At 48.8% G+C, this 17,595-nt stretch overlaps 1 protein-coding gene across 3 annotated transcripts in view; it reads left to right on the top strand.

Moving 5' to 3' along the window:
• The window catches only part of CLUH (CLUH binding protein of NUMT mRNA), a 56,294-nt gene that overhangs the window by 18,825 nt on the left and 19,874 nt on the right, over positions 1–17,595 (top strand). For all 3 annotated transcript variants that reach the window (XM_048823846.2, XM_048823848.2, XM_048823844.2), the window contains exons 2-11: positions 3,167–3,357; positions 6,062–6,233; positions 7,241–7,384; positions 8,959–9,086; positions 9,798–9,952; positions 11,462–11,587; positions 13,652–13,799; positions 14,744–14,836; positions 15,476–16,170; positions 17,250–17,467. In XM_048823846.2, coding sequence (XP_048679803.1) covers positions 3,167–3,357; positions 6,062–6,233; positions 7,241–7,384; positions 8,959–9,086; positions 9,798–9,952; positions 11,462–11,587; positions 13,652–13,799; positions 14,744–14,836; positions 15,476–16,170; positions 17,250–17,467 — 2,070 coding nt within the window. The remainder of the gene's footprint in view (positions 1–3,166; positions 3,358–6,061; positions 6,234–7,240; positions 7,385–8,958; positions 9,087–9,797; positions 9,953–11,461; positions 11,588–13,651; positions 13,800–14,743; positions 14,837–15,475; positions 16,171–17,249; positions 17,468–17,595) is intronic.

Here is a 17,595-nt window from a genome sequence, read left to right as displayed (position 1 = left end):
TGCTCACACAATTATTTTGTAACTTTTATAGCCCTGGAAAGTCATAAACAGAAGCTGAATTATTTAGAAATTTAGAATTTATTTAATAGAAATAGCCCTGAATTTATGTAGGAAAGCTCATATGCAGCCTCTCCTTTGATTGGGTAGATGGAGTTAATAGCACTTATCTATGACCAGTTGGTGTTGCTCAGTTCACACTTGGAGCCGGGGTAGTCCTGGCTTGCAGCATTTTTTAGCCCATGATGCCTCAGCAAAAAAAAAAAACCACCACACACTAGCAGGAAAATGAGTGGCATGCCTGTCTCTAGAACTGCCCACCTCTGAGCAAGTCAGTTAATTTCCCCTTGCTTTTTAGGAAACTTCACTTACTTGCTGGGAACTTAGAAGTGTTTCCAGATGACGTGTTTCCTGCCTCTGTAGCTATAGAAAAAGGTAGTAATCTTGGAGAATGTCAATTGGCCATGTTCCTCTCTACAGGCTATGATGCCGGAATGGCTGTTGTGTCCAAACTAGGTATCTCTGGTGGGTCTGTTTGGGTGGGATACCTCCTCAGTGAGGCTAATGGGAGATAGACACGCCTGTGCAGAGCAGCAAATGTTGGCTTGATTATAGCATCAGTGGGATCCTGGTGTGAGGCCTGCTGTACTAAGCCCATACGGTTTGCCAGGGCTGCAGGCAAGAGTTTCAGGGTGGCTGCTGGGTGGAAGAGCATAAAGACTGGCCTTTGCGGGTCTGGTGACACCAAGTGAAAGCTCCCCTAAGTCTAAAATGGCTTGTTGTACATGGGGCCTGCTGTAGCACCCTTGGGGCTAAACCCTGTCTCCCCACCTACACGTCCGCTAGAGTACAACAAGGGAGAACTTCCCCCTCCGATTGCAGGATCCAGCCTTGTCCTAGGCTCCAGAAGTCAGGTTATGTGGGAGGGGAGGGATAGTGCTGTCATCGACGCTAGTAACCCAAGAGGTAGCATTTCAGGGGCATCCTGTGGCCTCATCCCCCTGTGCACCAGGTTGTCTGAAGGGAGCTCTGCTCTATAGGTGTAACAAGGAGTGCCTCTCCCCAGGCTCTGGGGATGTGCATTTCAAAGACCCAGCTTCTCGGGTCACTGTTGCTCGGGCAGTGTGTCCGTTCCTCTTTCCCAGGATGGCTTGGGCATGTCAGAATCCTAGTGGAGCCTTTAGTCAGCTCTGCTCGTAGGTTTCTGTCAAAGCACAGCATGTGTGGGAGACACATGTAGAGGGATACTAAACATTAGCATCTGGGCAGTCACTGCCGATGGCACCAGAGGCTGTTAAAACAGCTCTGCTGTTTACCCCGTCCCATTGGATAGGGAGAAATTGTTTCCTGTCCCATTTCTTGCACCTGCTCCCTGTTGTAATTTGGCCTTGACAGTCATCTGCAGGTAGGAGGCCAATAAATTAGGAGTGATCTTAATCTGAAGCCATAATACCAGAATAATAATCCGATGGGAGAGAACGCTTAGCGCTTTGCTGGCATTAATTACTTAAGTCTCGTGGCCCCTACAAGAGGCAGGCAAGTAAATATGTTTATCCCCATTTTCCAGATGGTAAAAGTGAGAGACTGAGTGGTTACTTGACCATCTTGGGGCTGCAGAAGGAGCTGATGCTTTGCGGCTAGGGTGGCTGATGCTCACTGATGTATATTGAAGCGTCACAATGCTTGGTTTCACCTGAATCATCTACAACAATGAAGTGGCATGTTAAAGGAGTTTAGGCAAATGCTATGAAATACCCAGAAGTGCAGCTGGGGATGAGACAGTAACTGCCTAGAAGCAGTAGAAATGTAAAAAACCTATCGAGTAAGAGGATGATAATTTCATTTCACAGCAGTTTTTGAGGTTTTGACATTTGTTTTAGTTCTGTATTGGAACAAAGAAAAAAACCTTTTTAAACCGCCCCTCCCCCCGCCCCCTCCCCCGCCTCCCAAAAGAAAGTATCTTTCGATGTGGGAAGGGGGCTGTCTCCTGGTAAGGAGGGCACCAGAACAGGAGTTTTTCACCCCAGATCACTCTGAATCAGGCAGAGCGGGGACTTGTACCTGGGTCTCCCGCATCCCCGGTCATTGTGCTTAACCACCAGGCTACAAGGTGACACTGTCTCTCCTTAAACCATCCTGATGAAAACTTCACTGAGACTGATGTGCCGCTGGCAAAAGCTTTCAGCTTTTAGGAAACAGCATATTTTAATTAAATAAAATTTTGTGTAGCTCTTTTATTAGATCATCCAGGCCAGCCCCTTCCTTCATGACCAGTACAGTAATAGTCTCTCTACCGCACATTCCCCAGTGTTCTGCCCAGTCTCATTTAAATTATTGAGCTGTAGGGATTTCACATGACTCTCTAGGAGCATTATGGATTTTGAACAGATCACTGCTGTTATCACGCTGCCAATGGCCAGTTGTCCTTGAGTAAGAATCTGTCTGTGTCCAGGCAGCCGCACCAGGGTGGGCATGGAGGAACTGCAAAAAAACCAAGTTATTTCGTTTTGCATGTGTCAGGTGAAGTGGTATTCTTCACGCAAAGTCTCTCCCATTGTACTGCAAGACATCTGCAAAGTAATTTTAAAATGTAAAGAGTTATGTGACGCACACAGGGGCGTGGGAGCTGTTTGTGTTTCTGTGAAGTAGCTTGGGTCCCACGTGACATGTGGGTTAGGAATGCAACTGCCCTCTTTTAGCTGAACAGGAGAGCAAGGGAAGGTATTTAAGAACCCACGTAACTTGTTGGTGCACAGGTTACAGCTGCCCTTGGGCTGCAAAGCACCACACACCCATCTTTTCATCAAGAAGGTTCTTAAAATTGAACTGAATTTTTCTAGGCTGAGCCATTCTCCCTGTTTCTCTTTTTTTTTTCCCCCCTACCTCTTCCCTGCTGATTCGGCTCTCTTTGGGAGATGTGTACCCCTTGGGCAAGGGAAAGGGTGTTATGTATGCAAGTGGTAAGGTATGGCACACCTATTTCTATTAAACATTAATTGTATGGGGGCGGGGGGAATCTAATGACTTGGGCTTTTTTTAAACCACAGATTGTTGAAATGGAGGGCCCCAGCTTTTGGTAGCCTGGTATGTTAAGCATCCTGAGGCGACTGGCTTTATTGTTTTGGGGCCTTGCTAAATCTTTCTTTCCCCTCTCCCGCATTGTGACTAGAACACCCATCTGGCATGGCTCTAATGAACGGTGACGGCTCTTACGAGCACCTCAAGGAGGAGAGCAGGCAGAATGGCCACGAGGAGGCTGACCCAGGGGATGATGCGAACGACCAGGAAGTTATCGTCATACAGGACACCGGCTTCACTGTCAAGATCTACGCTCCGGGGATAGAACCCTTTTCCCTACAGGTGAGCGTCTGTTGAGGAGATGCAGCAATGGCAGCTGGTTTAGAACTAATTGAGGTGAGAGTGGGGGAGAACAAGGCGGTTATAAGGGCAAGACCCGGACTGGAAAAGGGGCTTGTGCCCAGATTGGCTGACCCTTGCTGGCTTGCGTGTTAATCATTTATGCCGGCATATAGTATGACACTTGCAAAGCTAATCAAACACTAACTAATTAATCCTCTCAACGCATCTGTGTGAGGGAGGAAGGTAGGTCCGGCATTATCCCGAGAGGTGAGGGGAGCGGGAAGAAGAGAGATGTTAAATCACTTGCTCCAGGTGTTGGGGGAAGGCGGGAAAGCAGTGTCAGGGCTGGGGTTAGAACTCTGTTTCCGTGAGATCTCCCTATTTCGGAATACACTGCATGGCAAAAGCTAACCAGAAGCCTCTGAGGTTGGTGCTCGCACATCCGACCTTCTCTCCCAATGAGTGAAGGGGAAAGAACAGGTGACTGGCAGCTGTGTTTTGGCAGAGCAACACTTGCAGGAAGTCCGTTTAATTTAATAATGACCCTTAGCCAGCATCTCATGGTCACAAAGAGGCCTTTCCTCCATGGCTGGCTGTTTTTCCCTCTCCCTTTCCAAATCTTGCCCGAGGACAATGACCCAGAGCTAGGTAGCGGTGCTGAGACAATGCAGAGGGAAAGAAAGGAGGCTGTATGAGCAAAGGGAAATGTAGTGTTGGAGGCTGCCTGGGGCAAACTTGTGGAAGCTTAATTGACAACAAGGAGGGCGTCGTGCCCTGGATCCTGAAACAAACGGGGAGTCAATGGCACTTGGAAGACGTGGCTGCATTTCTCAGCGCGCCTGCAGCAGTGTGCTTTTCCCTCTAGTACCTGGTGCGTGGTACTAGAGGGAAAAGCACCTGTTGTTAGCCTTCCTACGACCACACCTTCCAACCCTGTCCGTGTGGGCAGTGGCTTTGCTTCGTATGATGAGGCCGCTCCAAGAGTTCTTTCCCCTCTCCGTTCACGCACCACCAGGCTAATTCTCTCCTCTTCATTCTAGTCCAGTGGCATTGTGTTTCCAGGTGTGCACAGCAGGATCCAAGGTTAAAAATCATTCGGGATCCAAAGTCCGGAGCTTGGAGAGGCAACGTGAGCTCATGGGAGGCAAAGTCAGGCTGAGCATGTTGGGTCAAACAGCCGGCCCTTCTAGCTGCTCAGAGAAGGGCTGCCTTGCCTGGCAGGATGATCAAGGGAGAGATCTGCTCACCTGCCTTCCTCTGGGGCATTGACAGCTGCTGTGAGATGGGGCAGGTTCCTCAGCCTTGCTGCAGCGAAGTGCCAAGGAGGCTGTGAAAAGTGGGCCAGTCCCTAGTGGCAGGGGTGGCCTCTGTAAAGGCAGTGTCACGCCCTCTCTCCCACCTCACCCCCCAAAAAAGGGATGATAATCCATAGTCTCTTTGGCTTTGGGTCGCTAGGATTCCTGGCAGGTGCTTCTGGGACGGTGCTAGGCTGTGTGCAAAAATGTGCTGTGATGGAGAGTTAAGATGAGTTCCTGCTTGTGGCTCGAAGCTCCTTTTTGTCACCGGAGTTGGGGTGAATCTACTAGCATGTGACTCATTGGCAAACATCTGCTCCCGCGGATCGGGATGGGCTTGGCGGCTGTTGTACTTTGGCACTGAGAACAGCCTAGGGAAAGTGTTTTCCCAGAGGCGTGTGAGTCTCTAAATGAAGGGGAAACCGTATCTACCTGTGGCCAGCAGAAAATACAGTTAAATGATCTCCCCAGCGCAACCAGATGAATCTGAACTTGGCTCCTTTTTCCTTTAATTCCTTTTGCCTGTTAGTTTTAATAGGCTAATAATAGCAGGGTATGCTGTTTACAGCAGCTTATGTAAACCATCCTGGGTCTGCATAGCTTGAGAATGGCCTAAATGATGTTTGAAGGGTTAGACAGGAGCCTCGGTAGGCCAGTCACGTAAGTCAAGACAACTTTGTCTGTTGCTGAAGCTGCATGCTTGAAGGCTGAATTTTCCCCCCAAGATGCAGTGTGGCTGTACGTGCATCACGTTGTGTGTGCAAAGCAAATTAGATAGGGGAAATAGCCATGTCGGTTCCTAATTATCCATTTTGCCACTGGCATCCTTAACAATCTGGCCCCAAATACTTAATATTGGTGTAATCTTCCCTTGTTCACTCTTTTCTAGCTAGAAATGCCCAGGACCCTATGTGCACGGTGGCAGCAAGCCATGACATGCCCGTGCTGCATGGTTCCATGCCTCAGAACCACAATGGCTGATACTTTTTGAGGGGTGCGACGGGAAGCAGAGCAATGTGGGAATGTTTCTCCCCCCCACCAAATCCAAGAGAGCATTGAGGGAGGGTTAAATCCGACCTTCCCAAACTCATGAGAATGCAGTGGGCCACAAATGCGCTAAAGCCATCATCTTCTGCACCACAAAGGGACAGGCCATGGAGAGACCATGCTTGGGAATTAGGAATCCCATGCATGCTACAGAGCAGTGCTCCTTGCCAGCACTCCCCACGGAGATATCGCTGGAAACACAAAAACCTAGTAACTTGCTGGCATGCTGCACTGGTAACTTGGGTGGCAGAGAGATGGCTAACCTCCTCCATCACAGAGACAGGAAGGAGGTGGACCTGAGTGTGTAACTCGTTTGATTTATTTGTTTGTTTTTTTGTTTGTTTGTTTGTTTGTTTTTTAAGGTCTCTCCCCAAGAGATGGTGCAGGAGATCCACCAGGTGCTGATGGACAGAGAGGACACCTGCCACCGAACTTGCTTCTCTCTGCAGCTGGATGGGAACGTCCTGGATAACTTTGCTGAGCTGAAAACCATTGAAGGGCTGCAGGAGGGGTCGGTGCTGAAAGTGGTTGAAGGCACGTTCTATAAACTAGGGGGGCAGGGGAACAGTCTGAGTGATAGAAAATGAAACCCCTGGATTGTCTTTCTACAGATTTAGTGCCAGTGAGGACAAGGTACTTGATTGACGTCTCTGGAGATGGGGAGGGGCCTTCTCCATCCCCACTGCCACTTCCTCGCCTTAGCCCTCACTTGTCAGGACCAACCCCATGGCCCATTCAGTCCTAGGCCCCTCTGGTGACAGGCCACAAGAAAATCTCTTGTGGAGGTGGTTCTTGCAATGTGACCCCTTTCCGTGGCTGGGGACTGGACTGAGATCAAACTCCTTTCATGCAGGCCACTGAGCTTCTGTCGGGTGGGGGATAACTTCCTGTTGCCACTAGTCTTTGCACCATTAGCCTACAGGTGAATGGCTAGGTAACCAGCAAACTACTCCTTCCCAGGTAGTATCCACAAAAGGTGAAGTTAATAATATAAAGCAAGTAAGGCCCTGGGAGGGCAGCCATTGCACAGTGCGGGGTGCTCCTGTATCCAGTGAGCTTTACCCATGCCAACTATACCAGGGGAAAATGCCATTTCATGGCTGCCCCCATACCTAGAGCAGAACACACCAGCAGAACAGTGAAGCGTCCAACGCCATGCTGGGTCATCTTTTAAGGAACCTGGTTATTGGAGTTTGGGCTTACGGGCTTTACTTGCTCCCCAAGAAAGCCCCGAAAGCTTACAGATTAGCTCAGGCGGCGTGCAAGACCTTCACGCCAGCAGAGGTGCCTTGTCATGCTGCAGCAACGAGCAAGTGGATGGTGATGTAAAATTGCCAGTTGCCGTTCGTGCTTGTAACGAGTCCCTCACTAAGGACAAGCAAGTGAGGCACAAGAACGGCTGTAAAATGAGGTGGGCGAAATTAATCCCTGGCTGAACTCCCTTGATATTAGCCGAGTGTATGTGTGTGTGGAGACCTTTGAGAGCCACAATGAGAGTAAACTGTTGTGACCCTGAGACTCTCTCTCCTTCTGATGATCAGAGCCCTACACGGTACGGGAAGCCAGGATACACGTGCGTCACATTCGGGACCTTCTGAAGAGCCTTGACCCATCAGATGCTTTCAATGGTGTGGACTGCAACTCGCTCTCGTTCCTGAGCGTCTTCACGGAAGGAGACCTAGGAGGTATGGGACAGAAGGCATCTCGGGTGTGACGAACCCGTCGGCTGTGGTAGAAAATGCAGCCGTTCCGCCATGCTGACTGTTTAATCGGTTAAAGCGCTTGGTTTAATTGATGGATGCCCCATATCAGTGGGGCCTAGGGTAAAACTCTCAACACTCCTTTCCTAATATAAATTATATATTGTTAGGTGGTAGAGAGAGATACTGTGGAGTCAGGAGTCCTGACTGCTCTTCCTGGCTCTGTCACTGGCTGCAGGCCACTTAATGTGTACTCTGCCTGTCTATATTAGGTGCTTATGTGGCTTAAATGACTGCAGTATGTGGGTGCCTCGTGCTTTAATGTGTTTATCCTCACGGGACATAGTTAGGTAGAGCAGTGCTATTCTCCCCATGGGGCAGGTGGGAACTGAAGCACAGAGAGATTAAGTGACTAGCCCAGCCTCACACAGGACGTTTGTGGTGGAGCGGGAATTGAACCCGGGTCTCCCAGAGCCCAGGCTAGTACTCTAACCCTTGGACTATCTTTCCTCTCTGGGATGGGTCTGTTTGCCCATCTGTAACGTGAAGGCCTGTTAACCCCTCAGGGCATAGTTGGACACTCTTTCCCAGGCTCTTACTTAAAGGTGTGCAGTGGGGAGAGTCCAAGGTGGGGGACTGCTTCTCTATTCAAACAGCGGCCAAGACTTTCAAAACCTGGTGCCCAAAGTTAGGATCCCAAGTCTGTATCTGGGTATCTGCATAAGCGACCTGAGTTTCAGAAGCGTGAAGCACCCAGCCACTCTCACTGAGTTGGGAAGCGTCTTAACGCAGGGACGTTGAGCTGCAGTTATATATGGGTGTGGCAGAATTTTTGATTTTTTTTAAAATAATTTTGACAGATAATATCAGTGTTAATTTTTTAAGCTTTTTTTATTATTTTATCAATCTTAAATGTTGACAGTTGCAAGAAATTACGGGGTGGTCAGACAATTTATTTAATGACAGTCGATGTTGAGATTCAAGAAGGTAAAGTTTTATAAGGGTTCAAACACAAATTTCACCATTATTATTGACGGAAACTTTGTTCCATTGGCTAGTGTGCGTACAGTGAAATGGATGTTCACTAATTAAAAATCTAATCCTTCCAAGGCTAGTTATATTCATACTGGGATGTTTTCACTCTTGAGAAGCGTACCGGAAAAGTGGATATTATTTCTGGATACACTAACGTACAAGACAGAGGTAACCTTTCAAAGGAGTGTAAAGGGGTTAGGTGCCAAAATCCTTTCAACAGTGCCCAGGATGACTTTCAGCAGAAGTTATAAATGTCTCCTTTAGGACGCTTTGCAAACTCCAGCCTCGGTGCTTAATAAAAAACACTTATTGCTATAATGCTAATGTCAGGCTGGGAGAAGGGAGTAGCTGTCAGTTGTTTGCACGGTGGTCCTAGCTAAAGTGCAGTTCTGACAGACCAAATAGATGGGGTCAATTCTGGAGGGGGAATTCAAGCGATCGAATCCCACATGGAAATATTCTGCACTGCATACAGCCAGGCAGTCACTGTTCAGCATTGCTTTCCTGTCTGTTCATTTGTTTAGACAGTGGAAAACGGAAGAAGAAAGGTACTGAAATGGAACAAATTGACTGCACCCCTCCTGAACATATCCTGCCTGGTGGCAAAGAGAGACCCCTCTGTGCCCTCCAGCCCCAGAACAGAGAGTGGAAGGTAGAGTTCTCTTGCATCTTTGAAGATGGCCATCTGGGCCACTCTTGAAGGGACACATTCCGGGATTGAAAGTTACATTGAAATGACCTTTGGGACTTGCTCTGTTGAGTCCTGGACTGGTGGCTGAATCATTAGCACTGCTAGGCCACAGGCATAAAGTTCAAGGTCCAGTATTCTGCACACAGACTACACGGGATAGGTGGATCGCTTTATAACAGTGACCCATTGTCTTGAAAGGGTGGGGGGAGGAGGGGAGAGCTTCTGTTTCTAGCCCTTGCAAATTCTAGGATACTGGGGCTTCAAATTGCTTTAGTCTAGTTACACTGGTGCTTCCCATACCTTCCCATTTGGATTCCAACACCGCTTTAGCAGCTGCTGTTTTGAGAACCACTGCGTCAAGAAATCCATGCCTTCTACTGTCTAAAGCCATTGGGGATCTGCTCTTCAACTATGGACAAAGAGCAGTGCTCTGATGCTTGGGTGTGAGATGTAAAATATCACATGGGAAAGACTTGCAAAGTGTTTAGTTGGTGTATACTTTCAGGACCACTAACTTGGCAAGCAGTATTCCTGGGACCGGTGGGGGTGGGGGGTGTGAGAGAGGGAGAGAGAGAGCTTGGACATGGAAGTGTGTGCATTCTAGCCATGTGAAGTGTGTTCTGAAACGGGGGATCCACACTGATGGAAGCGCTTGTGTTGTGTGCTTCACAGCCTTTGCAGTGCCTAAAAGTCTTGACCATGAGTGGCTGGAACCCCCCACCTGGCAACCGGAAAATGCACGGAGACCTCATGTATCTGTACGTCATCACTGTGGAGGATCGACACGTTAGTATCACTGCGTCCACCCGAGGATTTTACCTGAATCAGTGAGTAAATATGACTCTTATCCTCTCCCCAAGCTAGCGAGTTTGCCTTAACTGGCTTAAAATGAAGTGTGTCTTTGTCTCAGTAGTGAGTAGCCTAATATAATCCTGCATTTATGCAAGATCCTAGGTGTTGCCATTCTGGATCGAGCTATTTGGTCAAGTCTGGTATCCTTCCTCAGCAGTAGATAAGTGCCTGATGCTTTAGAAGAAGGTAACACTTTCTGTTATGCTCCAAGCGAATTTTGCAGTGCTGTTTGAAATGGGAGGCAATTCCTTCCTGACCCCTGTGGTGACCATCTTATGCCTTGAAGCATATGTCTACCCCAGCCTTGCAAAATCTGGCAGTTGGCCAACCCAGGCATAGATTCTACTTGCCCACCCTTTACCACGACTGTAGATGGTGTTAAATAATGAGGTCTGTGACTAGAGCTTCTAGGTGCTACGTTAATGCAAATAATAACTAAACTGATCGTGTTGCACTTGCTGTAGGTGAGTAGAATTTTGCAAGGCTAGCTAATCTCCTTGGCAAATATGATTGATGGGCTGGAAGATTGTAAGGTCCTAATTCATGGAAGAAACCATTGTCAAAAATAGAACCAAACCCCTTCGCTTAGGAAGAGAACATACATGTTGAGCCTGTCTGTGTCCTGCTCTCCTTCAGAGGGAGAGTGAGCCACTGAGACTAGTGAAAAGCCAGCTCACAGGAGAAATAATTGAAAAGAAGCTTTCATTGGTGCTCTGTAGCCAAAATCTGTCAAAATCTGTCAATCTGCAGGGTTGAGGCTAGGAAAGTAAAGGTTTAAGCATGTGCATAACTTAACTCTCGTGAGTAAAGTGTCTGATTTTAGGCCATGAGAATGCAGGTTTGGTTGCCCACAGTCAAAATGGACTACTCCTTATAAGGGTTTCCCAAAATGTGGCCCGCAGACCAATTGCTGGTGAATTGTGGCAAGATCTGGTTCACGTGGTCCTCGTGACTCCACCGTTTCAATTCTAACATTCCATTTCTTGTCTGGATATTCCATGAAAGAGCTATTTAAAAAGAGCAACTGCTGCTTGACCATGAGTGGATCTGGGAGGCAGGTCGTCCCGATTGAGAAGGGAGATGACTCTTAAGAGGTGGTCCATGTGCTCACAACACTGGAGAAGCCCCGCTCCGTGAAATCCACCCTTCAAGCTGGGAAGGGAAAAACATAACTCTGGTAGTGGCTAGACTGATTCTAGGCACATTTGCTGCCCCAGCTATCAGGATGCAGGCTCAAGGATGCTGATTGTGGTTTACGTGGAGGGAGTAGATAGCCCTCAAAGGAGCCTCTTACAGCCTATCTGACCAGTAGAGAACATGTCACAAAGGTCTCTGTTTTGCAAATCTTGTGGGGTTTTTTTTTTTCATCTTGAGCCATTTCATATGATGTGTAAATTAAAAGCTGCCGAAATGCTGCCACTTTATCTTGACAAGAGAGTGGTATTTTTATTTCTGCCATAACAGGAGCTTCTTTCTCTTTGCAGGTCGACTGCCTATAATTTTAATCCTAAACCTGCCAATCCCAGTTTTCTCAGTCATTCCCTGGTGGAACTCCTTAACCAGATCAGCCCGACCTTCAAAAGAAATTTCTCAGCTCTGCAGAAGAAACGGTAGCAGCAGTGTTTCCATGTTGAGCTGCCTTGGCTTTTCTGATTGGTTAAATTGTTTGGTGTGAGGCTCAGATATTTGGCTTGCTGTCTAGGGGATTGGATGGTGCTGTCTGTCTCATAAAGCCAGGTGTTGACTGTAACACTCCCTGCTTCATTCAGAGCTGGGGGATGCTTACTGGAAGTTAGATGAAACTTTGCATTTTTGTAGCAAGGATCTCCAAGCTTTTTACGAATCATTACAAATGGGATCTCTGTGAGGTAGGTAGTGAAATCCTCATTTCAGATGGGGAAGCTAAGGTGCAGAGCTGAAGTGATTTGCCCAGGGTTACTCAGCAAGTCAGTGAGAGAGGAACCCAGGAGTCCTGACACCTAATCCCATTGGCAGTTTTTTCAGAAACCATTAGACCACCTTACATGAGCGCATGTAAACATATTAGCATGCATGTGATGTAACATTAGCTTCAGTATCTTCTCAGAGGCCTGCATTATGGCTGGAACTTATGGAGTTAAGTTCCTTGTCACTGCACTGATCAGGAATCTAATGTCTATGCCTGTGTACAAGGTTGGGATCCCGGGAATAAGTGGGAAAGGGACACCCCTTTTTCTCTTGGGGCCTTAACCTCCAGGAAAGGTGGGACTGGAGGAACAAATGCCCTCAGGAATCTGAGTGTTTGCATAACCTGGAGCAGATATCTTGTTATGATTGGTGTGCCTAGCCAGGCACCAAAGAGTTAATGTAAAGCTTTACTGAGCTCTGTAACAGTCCTTGATAGCCCTTATCAGTGGGCATTCTTGCATGGGCATAAAGAAATAAGACTAAAACCAGTGTAATATGAGGAAAAGTATCACAGGGTGATTTTGTTTAAAATAAGTACTCTCCTGTTCATTACAAACCTGCAAACACACATGCATGTGAATTTCCTGTAATTCTGTAAAAAGGAAAGGAGTACTTGTGGCATCTTAGAGACTAACCAATTTATTTGAGCATAAGCTTTCGCGAGCTACAGCTCACTTCATCGAATGCATTCAGTGGAAAATACAGTGGGGAGATTTATATACATAGAGAACATGAAAAATGGGTGTTACCATACACACTGTATTTTCCACTGAATGCATCCGATGAAGTGAGCTGTAGCTCACGAAAGCTTATGCTCAAATAAATTGGTTAGTCTCTAAGGTGCCACAAGTCCTCCTTTTCTTTTTGCGAATACAGACTAACACAGCTGCTACTCAAACCTGTAATTCTATGTAACTTTTATTTTGTATTATTACATGCGCTAATTGTTTTATAACTTTGTCCTTGCAACAGGGACCCCCCTTACCTGGCTCCCAAACAAAACCTGTTGTTCTTTGCAGAGTCCACTTAATTAACTGCCTGGGCTCTGCAGGATAGCAATTGACAGGCACGTTATATGGCTTTCAAAAGTCTTGCATCTGGTCTCATTAGGGAGATAAGTGACCCTCTACAAAAGCTAGAAATTAGCCGTGGCCTGAAACCCACCACTGTGACTGTCTGGCCATTTAAAAAAAGTGATTAGTCTGTTGCCTGTTGAGCCAGAAATGAGTACAGATGGGATTCGGACACCTACTGAGAGCAGAGAAGCTACCCAACAGACCATTAGGTGATGCTTGCTTTTTCGCTTCACTGGTGGATACGCTGTGTTTTTGTAACAGTCCACGTGGGCCAGGGCTTAGCACAGGCATGATCCTAGCTCCAGTGTACAGAGCTAGAGTGAACTAACACAGCTGTAAGATTGGCATGGGGGGAGGTGTGACTGTAGAGCTTTCTCCAGACAAAGCTAGCTTGGTTCCAAGAACAAGACCTGAATAAAATGTACCAAGCCCAGTTTATTCTCCACGTTGCTGTTTGAGTTTTAAGTTCTAAAGATATGGCCAATTCCAGATCCGACGACACTTGTTGAGCTGGCTGTGGTCCCTTTATAGGGCTGATGTTGGCTCTTGTGGATGAGCTTTTGTTGGGGAGGAGGAGAATTCTTGTAGTGTTCGCCAAATCTAAAGTCCCCTTCAGTGGAAATAATCTGATAGCTGTGAACTCCTGCCTAGGGTTCAGAGGCATCCCTTTGAAAGGATAGCCACCCCCTTCCAGGTATATAGTTGGACGGCACCCCAGGCAGAGCACGCCATGGACTGCGTGAGGGCGGAAGATGCTTATACTTCAAGGCTGGGCTATGAAGAGCACATACCTGGACAGGTATATCTAGCTGCGCTCTGTACTGCTGTTGATGATGGTGATGATCCTCTTAGTGCCTGTCATAAAGAGAACTGAAAATTGCTTACCAAGGGATAACAACCTCCCAGTATCCATGTGAAGCAGGGGGAGAATTAACCTCCTCATCTTGCAGGTGGAGGGACTGAGGCACAAAGCAGCAAGTGTCCTGTGCAAGGTGTCTGTCAGAGCCAGGACTCCTGACAATCTAGCTGCCTTCTCCAACCACTAAATTTGCCTCCTGTCCTTCTACCTGGTAGAATTATCTTGCGGCTCAGATCATAATGTTGCTCTGCACATGGACCTCTCTTGAGAAGTATCTTTTGCAGCATGAGTGGGTTTTTTTGTTTTTGTTTTTTTGTTTAAGCCTGATCCTGCAAAGGCTTATATACCCATGTTCAACTTCACTCGCTGTGAGTAGTCCCACTGAAGTCAGTGAAACTACAAAATTAAGCTTCGGCAGAACTCCTTGCAGGATCAGGACCTAAATGACTGGCTAGTTCTCCTTCAAAAAATGGCTCTGAGCACTTCGCTTGAAACAGCCCTTAGGGGTTAGATCCTCAGAGCGTGATGGCGCTGGCCCTTAGAATGTTGAAAGTTCCTTGGGGTTGCAAAATATTGGTTCTCTGCCCATTTGTAATGTAATTAAATCTCCAATACGCTGGCTAATTAGTTCAGCATCGCATCGCATTAAACCCTTTGTTGATATTCCAGCTAAGCTGCACTGGGTAACTGGGACAATGCAAGATCCATCACAGCTTGCTGTTTAAATGAACTTTAGTTGTGAGCATGCTGCGGGTGAGGAATTTCCTTTTAAATGCCATGCAACTCTGACTTCATTTGTCTTTCTGATCTGGAGGGGGGGAATAGATACCCGCAAACTAGCGCGCGCAAACGCCCCTGTTTCACCTGAGGCTTGCCCCTTTCAGACCAGAGACTGGAATGAGGAGTTGCAAACCACACGAGAGCTACCCCGCAAGAATCTGCCAGAGAGGCTGCTGAGAGAACGAGCCATTTTCAAGGTAATCTTGGGGCGGGGGATTAGACAAAATTTGTAGGTAATCCATTCCCAGTCCAATTAGAGACCCACCCTGGGCTGAGTGAGCACTTCACTCGAGCTTTGTGGTTTAATCTTTATAAGCACATATGCTTTGCCTGAGGCTTCTAAGATGCAGGCCAGGAGCTTTGTCTTCATCTCTCCCCATCTCCCAAGCTGATGGGAGAGACTCATTCTCCTGATCTCCCTGCTCTGCTCGTGTTGCCAGCAATGATGCAGGCTCCTCCCAGCCCAGTGCTGCTGTTTTCTGCCACGCAACCTTGCTTTGACAGGGTTGGGGCAGGGGAGGCCTTCAGCAAATGGGGCCGGTCAGGGATTAGCTCCCGTCAGTCAGGTACCTTCCCACAGGAGCAGCCCAAGTGGCCAAGCTGAAGAAACTGGGGCCAGTCCAGAAGGTATTCAGTATCTAAGTATCGGCCAGACTCGCAAGGGTGAAAACCGCTATCCTGACCCCGTTGGCCCTAGATAATCGTGAGGTGGCGGCCGAGGGGATTTCGGGCGGAATAGAGGGCAGGTGCTGGGAAGTACATAGTCAGTGGGCAGCCTGCTCTCTTTACGCAGCTCTCTCCTGCCTTCACACTTCCCTTCCCCTACCAACGCACAGGTCCACAGTGACTTCACGGCGGCCGCTACCAGAGGAGCCATGGCCGTCATCGACGGCAACGTCATGGCCATCAATCCCAGCGAGGAGACCAAGATGCAGATGTTCATCTGGAACAACATTTTCTTCAGCCTGGGCTTCGACGTCCGCGACCACTACAAGGACTTCGGGGGGGACGTTGCCGCCTACGTGGCGCCCACCAACGACCTCAACGGGGTGCGGACCTATAACGCGGTGGACGTTGAGGGGTTGTACACGCTGGGGACCGTGGTGGTGGATTACCGGGGTTACCGGGTCACGGCCCAGTCCATCATTCCAGGGATTTTGGAGCGAGAGCAGGAGCAGAGCGTCATTTACGGGTCGATAGACTTCGGCAAGACAGTCGTCTCTCACCCCAAGTACCTGGAGCTGCTGGAGAAGACCAGCCGGCCCCTCAAGATCCAGAAGCACAAAGTGCTGAACGACAAGAACGAGGAGGTGGCGCTGTGCTCGTCCGTGGAGTGCAAAGGCATCCTTGGCAACGACGGGCGCCACTATATCCTCGACCTGCTCCGCACCTTCCCCCCCGACCTGAACTTTCTGCCGGTCGAAGGGGAGGAGATGCCGGAAGAATGTAAGAAAATGGGATTCCCCAAACAGCACAGGCACAAGCTTTGCTGTCTCAGGCAGGAGCTGGTGGACGCCTTTGTAGAGCACAGGTGAGCTGAGCAGGGTTTCTGCCCCCCCCTCCCCCCCCCAAATCTTTCCCTGCTGGAGAACATCAGCCTCGGCCGGGGTGCGTGCGGCATCGTTCCAGAGATGCTGCAGGCGGCTGCGTCTCACAAAACTTCCGTTCGTGTGCAGCTAATATTTCCCCCTTCAGACGCTCACTGAGCCCTTTGGAGGCAGGAAAGGGTTATTATGTACATACAGGGATCACGGCAACCACCCTCTAGGGCGGACCGTAGCAGCCGCGCGATGCTGCATGCTGGTTACATGGGGGAACGAACGAAAGCACCGTATCCCGTGGCCGCTGCAAGAGGCTGGGAACTACCTGAGCTGCCACGTGACACGAAGGTTAACTCTCTGCCTTCTGCCCGGCCGCCGTAGGCTGGTCAGGATCTAGATTTCCCTCGCCGTCTCTAACCGGGCGGCCTCTTGCTGCGGTGAGACGCTGCTTCAGTGCTGACTCCAGGAGCAACATCACCAGCCCCACTTCCTGCTGCAGCGAGGTGTTCCCTTGCGGGCTGCCCCGTCCTTACGTGCTCGGCTGCAGCCCTGCCAGGCCAGCAGCCCGGGGCTGGCCTGATTGCAGGGTCCTGCCACTCGTTGACCCATGTACAGTAGGTAAAACCCCATCTGTTAAGGTCTTGGATACGGGCTACTGCTGTTCTTTTAGCAACCCTGTGCTCCTGGACCTTCTGATCTCAGAAGTGGGAGATAAAGAGGGTCCCCATGGCTATATCCTGTGGCGAGTGGCAGAAAGCAATGTACCGACTGCGGGGAGTTAATTTCTCAGCATGATGGGCTAATGAACAGTGCAGCGGCCCTATCCCCAGTAGCAAATGCGCCTGACCAGTGGGCCAATGTCCTGTCAGGGGTCAAGTGTCGTACTGCTCCGCTGGACTATGACATGCCCTTGCAGGGTTCAGATGGGCCATCTTTAGCCCCTGTGATCTTATGCCTCGTAGGGAAAGAACAAGCCTTTTGGAGTATCCTCTAGTCTGGTTGTCTCACTCATTGGGGTTATTTTGCTGAATGCTGCATTCTGTTCGATCTCTCCGTTCCTGTCCTGTAGATATCTCTTATTCATGAAACTGGCTGCTCTGCAGCTGATGCAGCAGAAGGCCAACAAGCAGGAGAACTCGGGCGTGCTGGAAAACGGGGCTTCCGTAGAGAACGGAACAGGGGGAAGCGAGAAATCGGAATCGGATGATGGTAAAATAGAGGATAACGTGACTGGATTAGATCAGGTTAAAGAGCTGGCAGAGACCATTGCATCTGACGATGGAACAGGTACCCACTCCTCACGCACCAACAATGGCCCACGCTTTTCCCGGTAGCTTTTGGATTGGGTCACTGATCAGAACGGCTCCAAGTTGGTGGGTCACAATAAATGACTGTGTGCCGTCGCTCAGACCGGA

This window comes from Caretta caretta, chromosome 17 (assembly GCF_965140235.1).
Source record: "Caretta caretta isolate rCarCar2 chromosome 17, rCarCar1.hap1, whole genome shotgun sequence".
NCBI lineage: Eukaryota > Metazoa > Chordata > Testudines > Cheloniidae > Caretta > Caretta caretta.
Note: the sequence above shows the minus strand (reverse complement) of the source record. Positions and strands in the feature narration are given on the sequence as shown.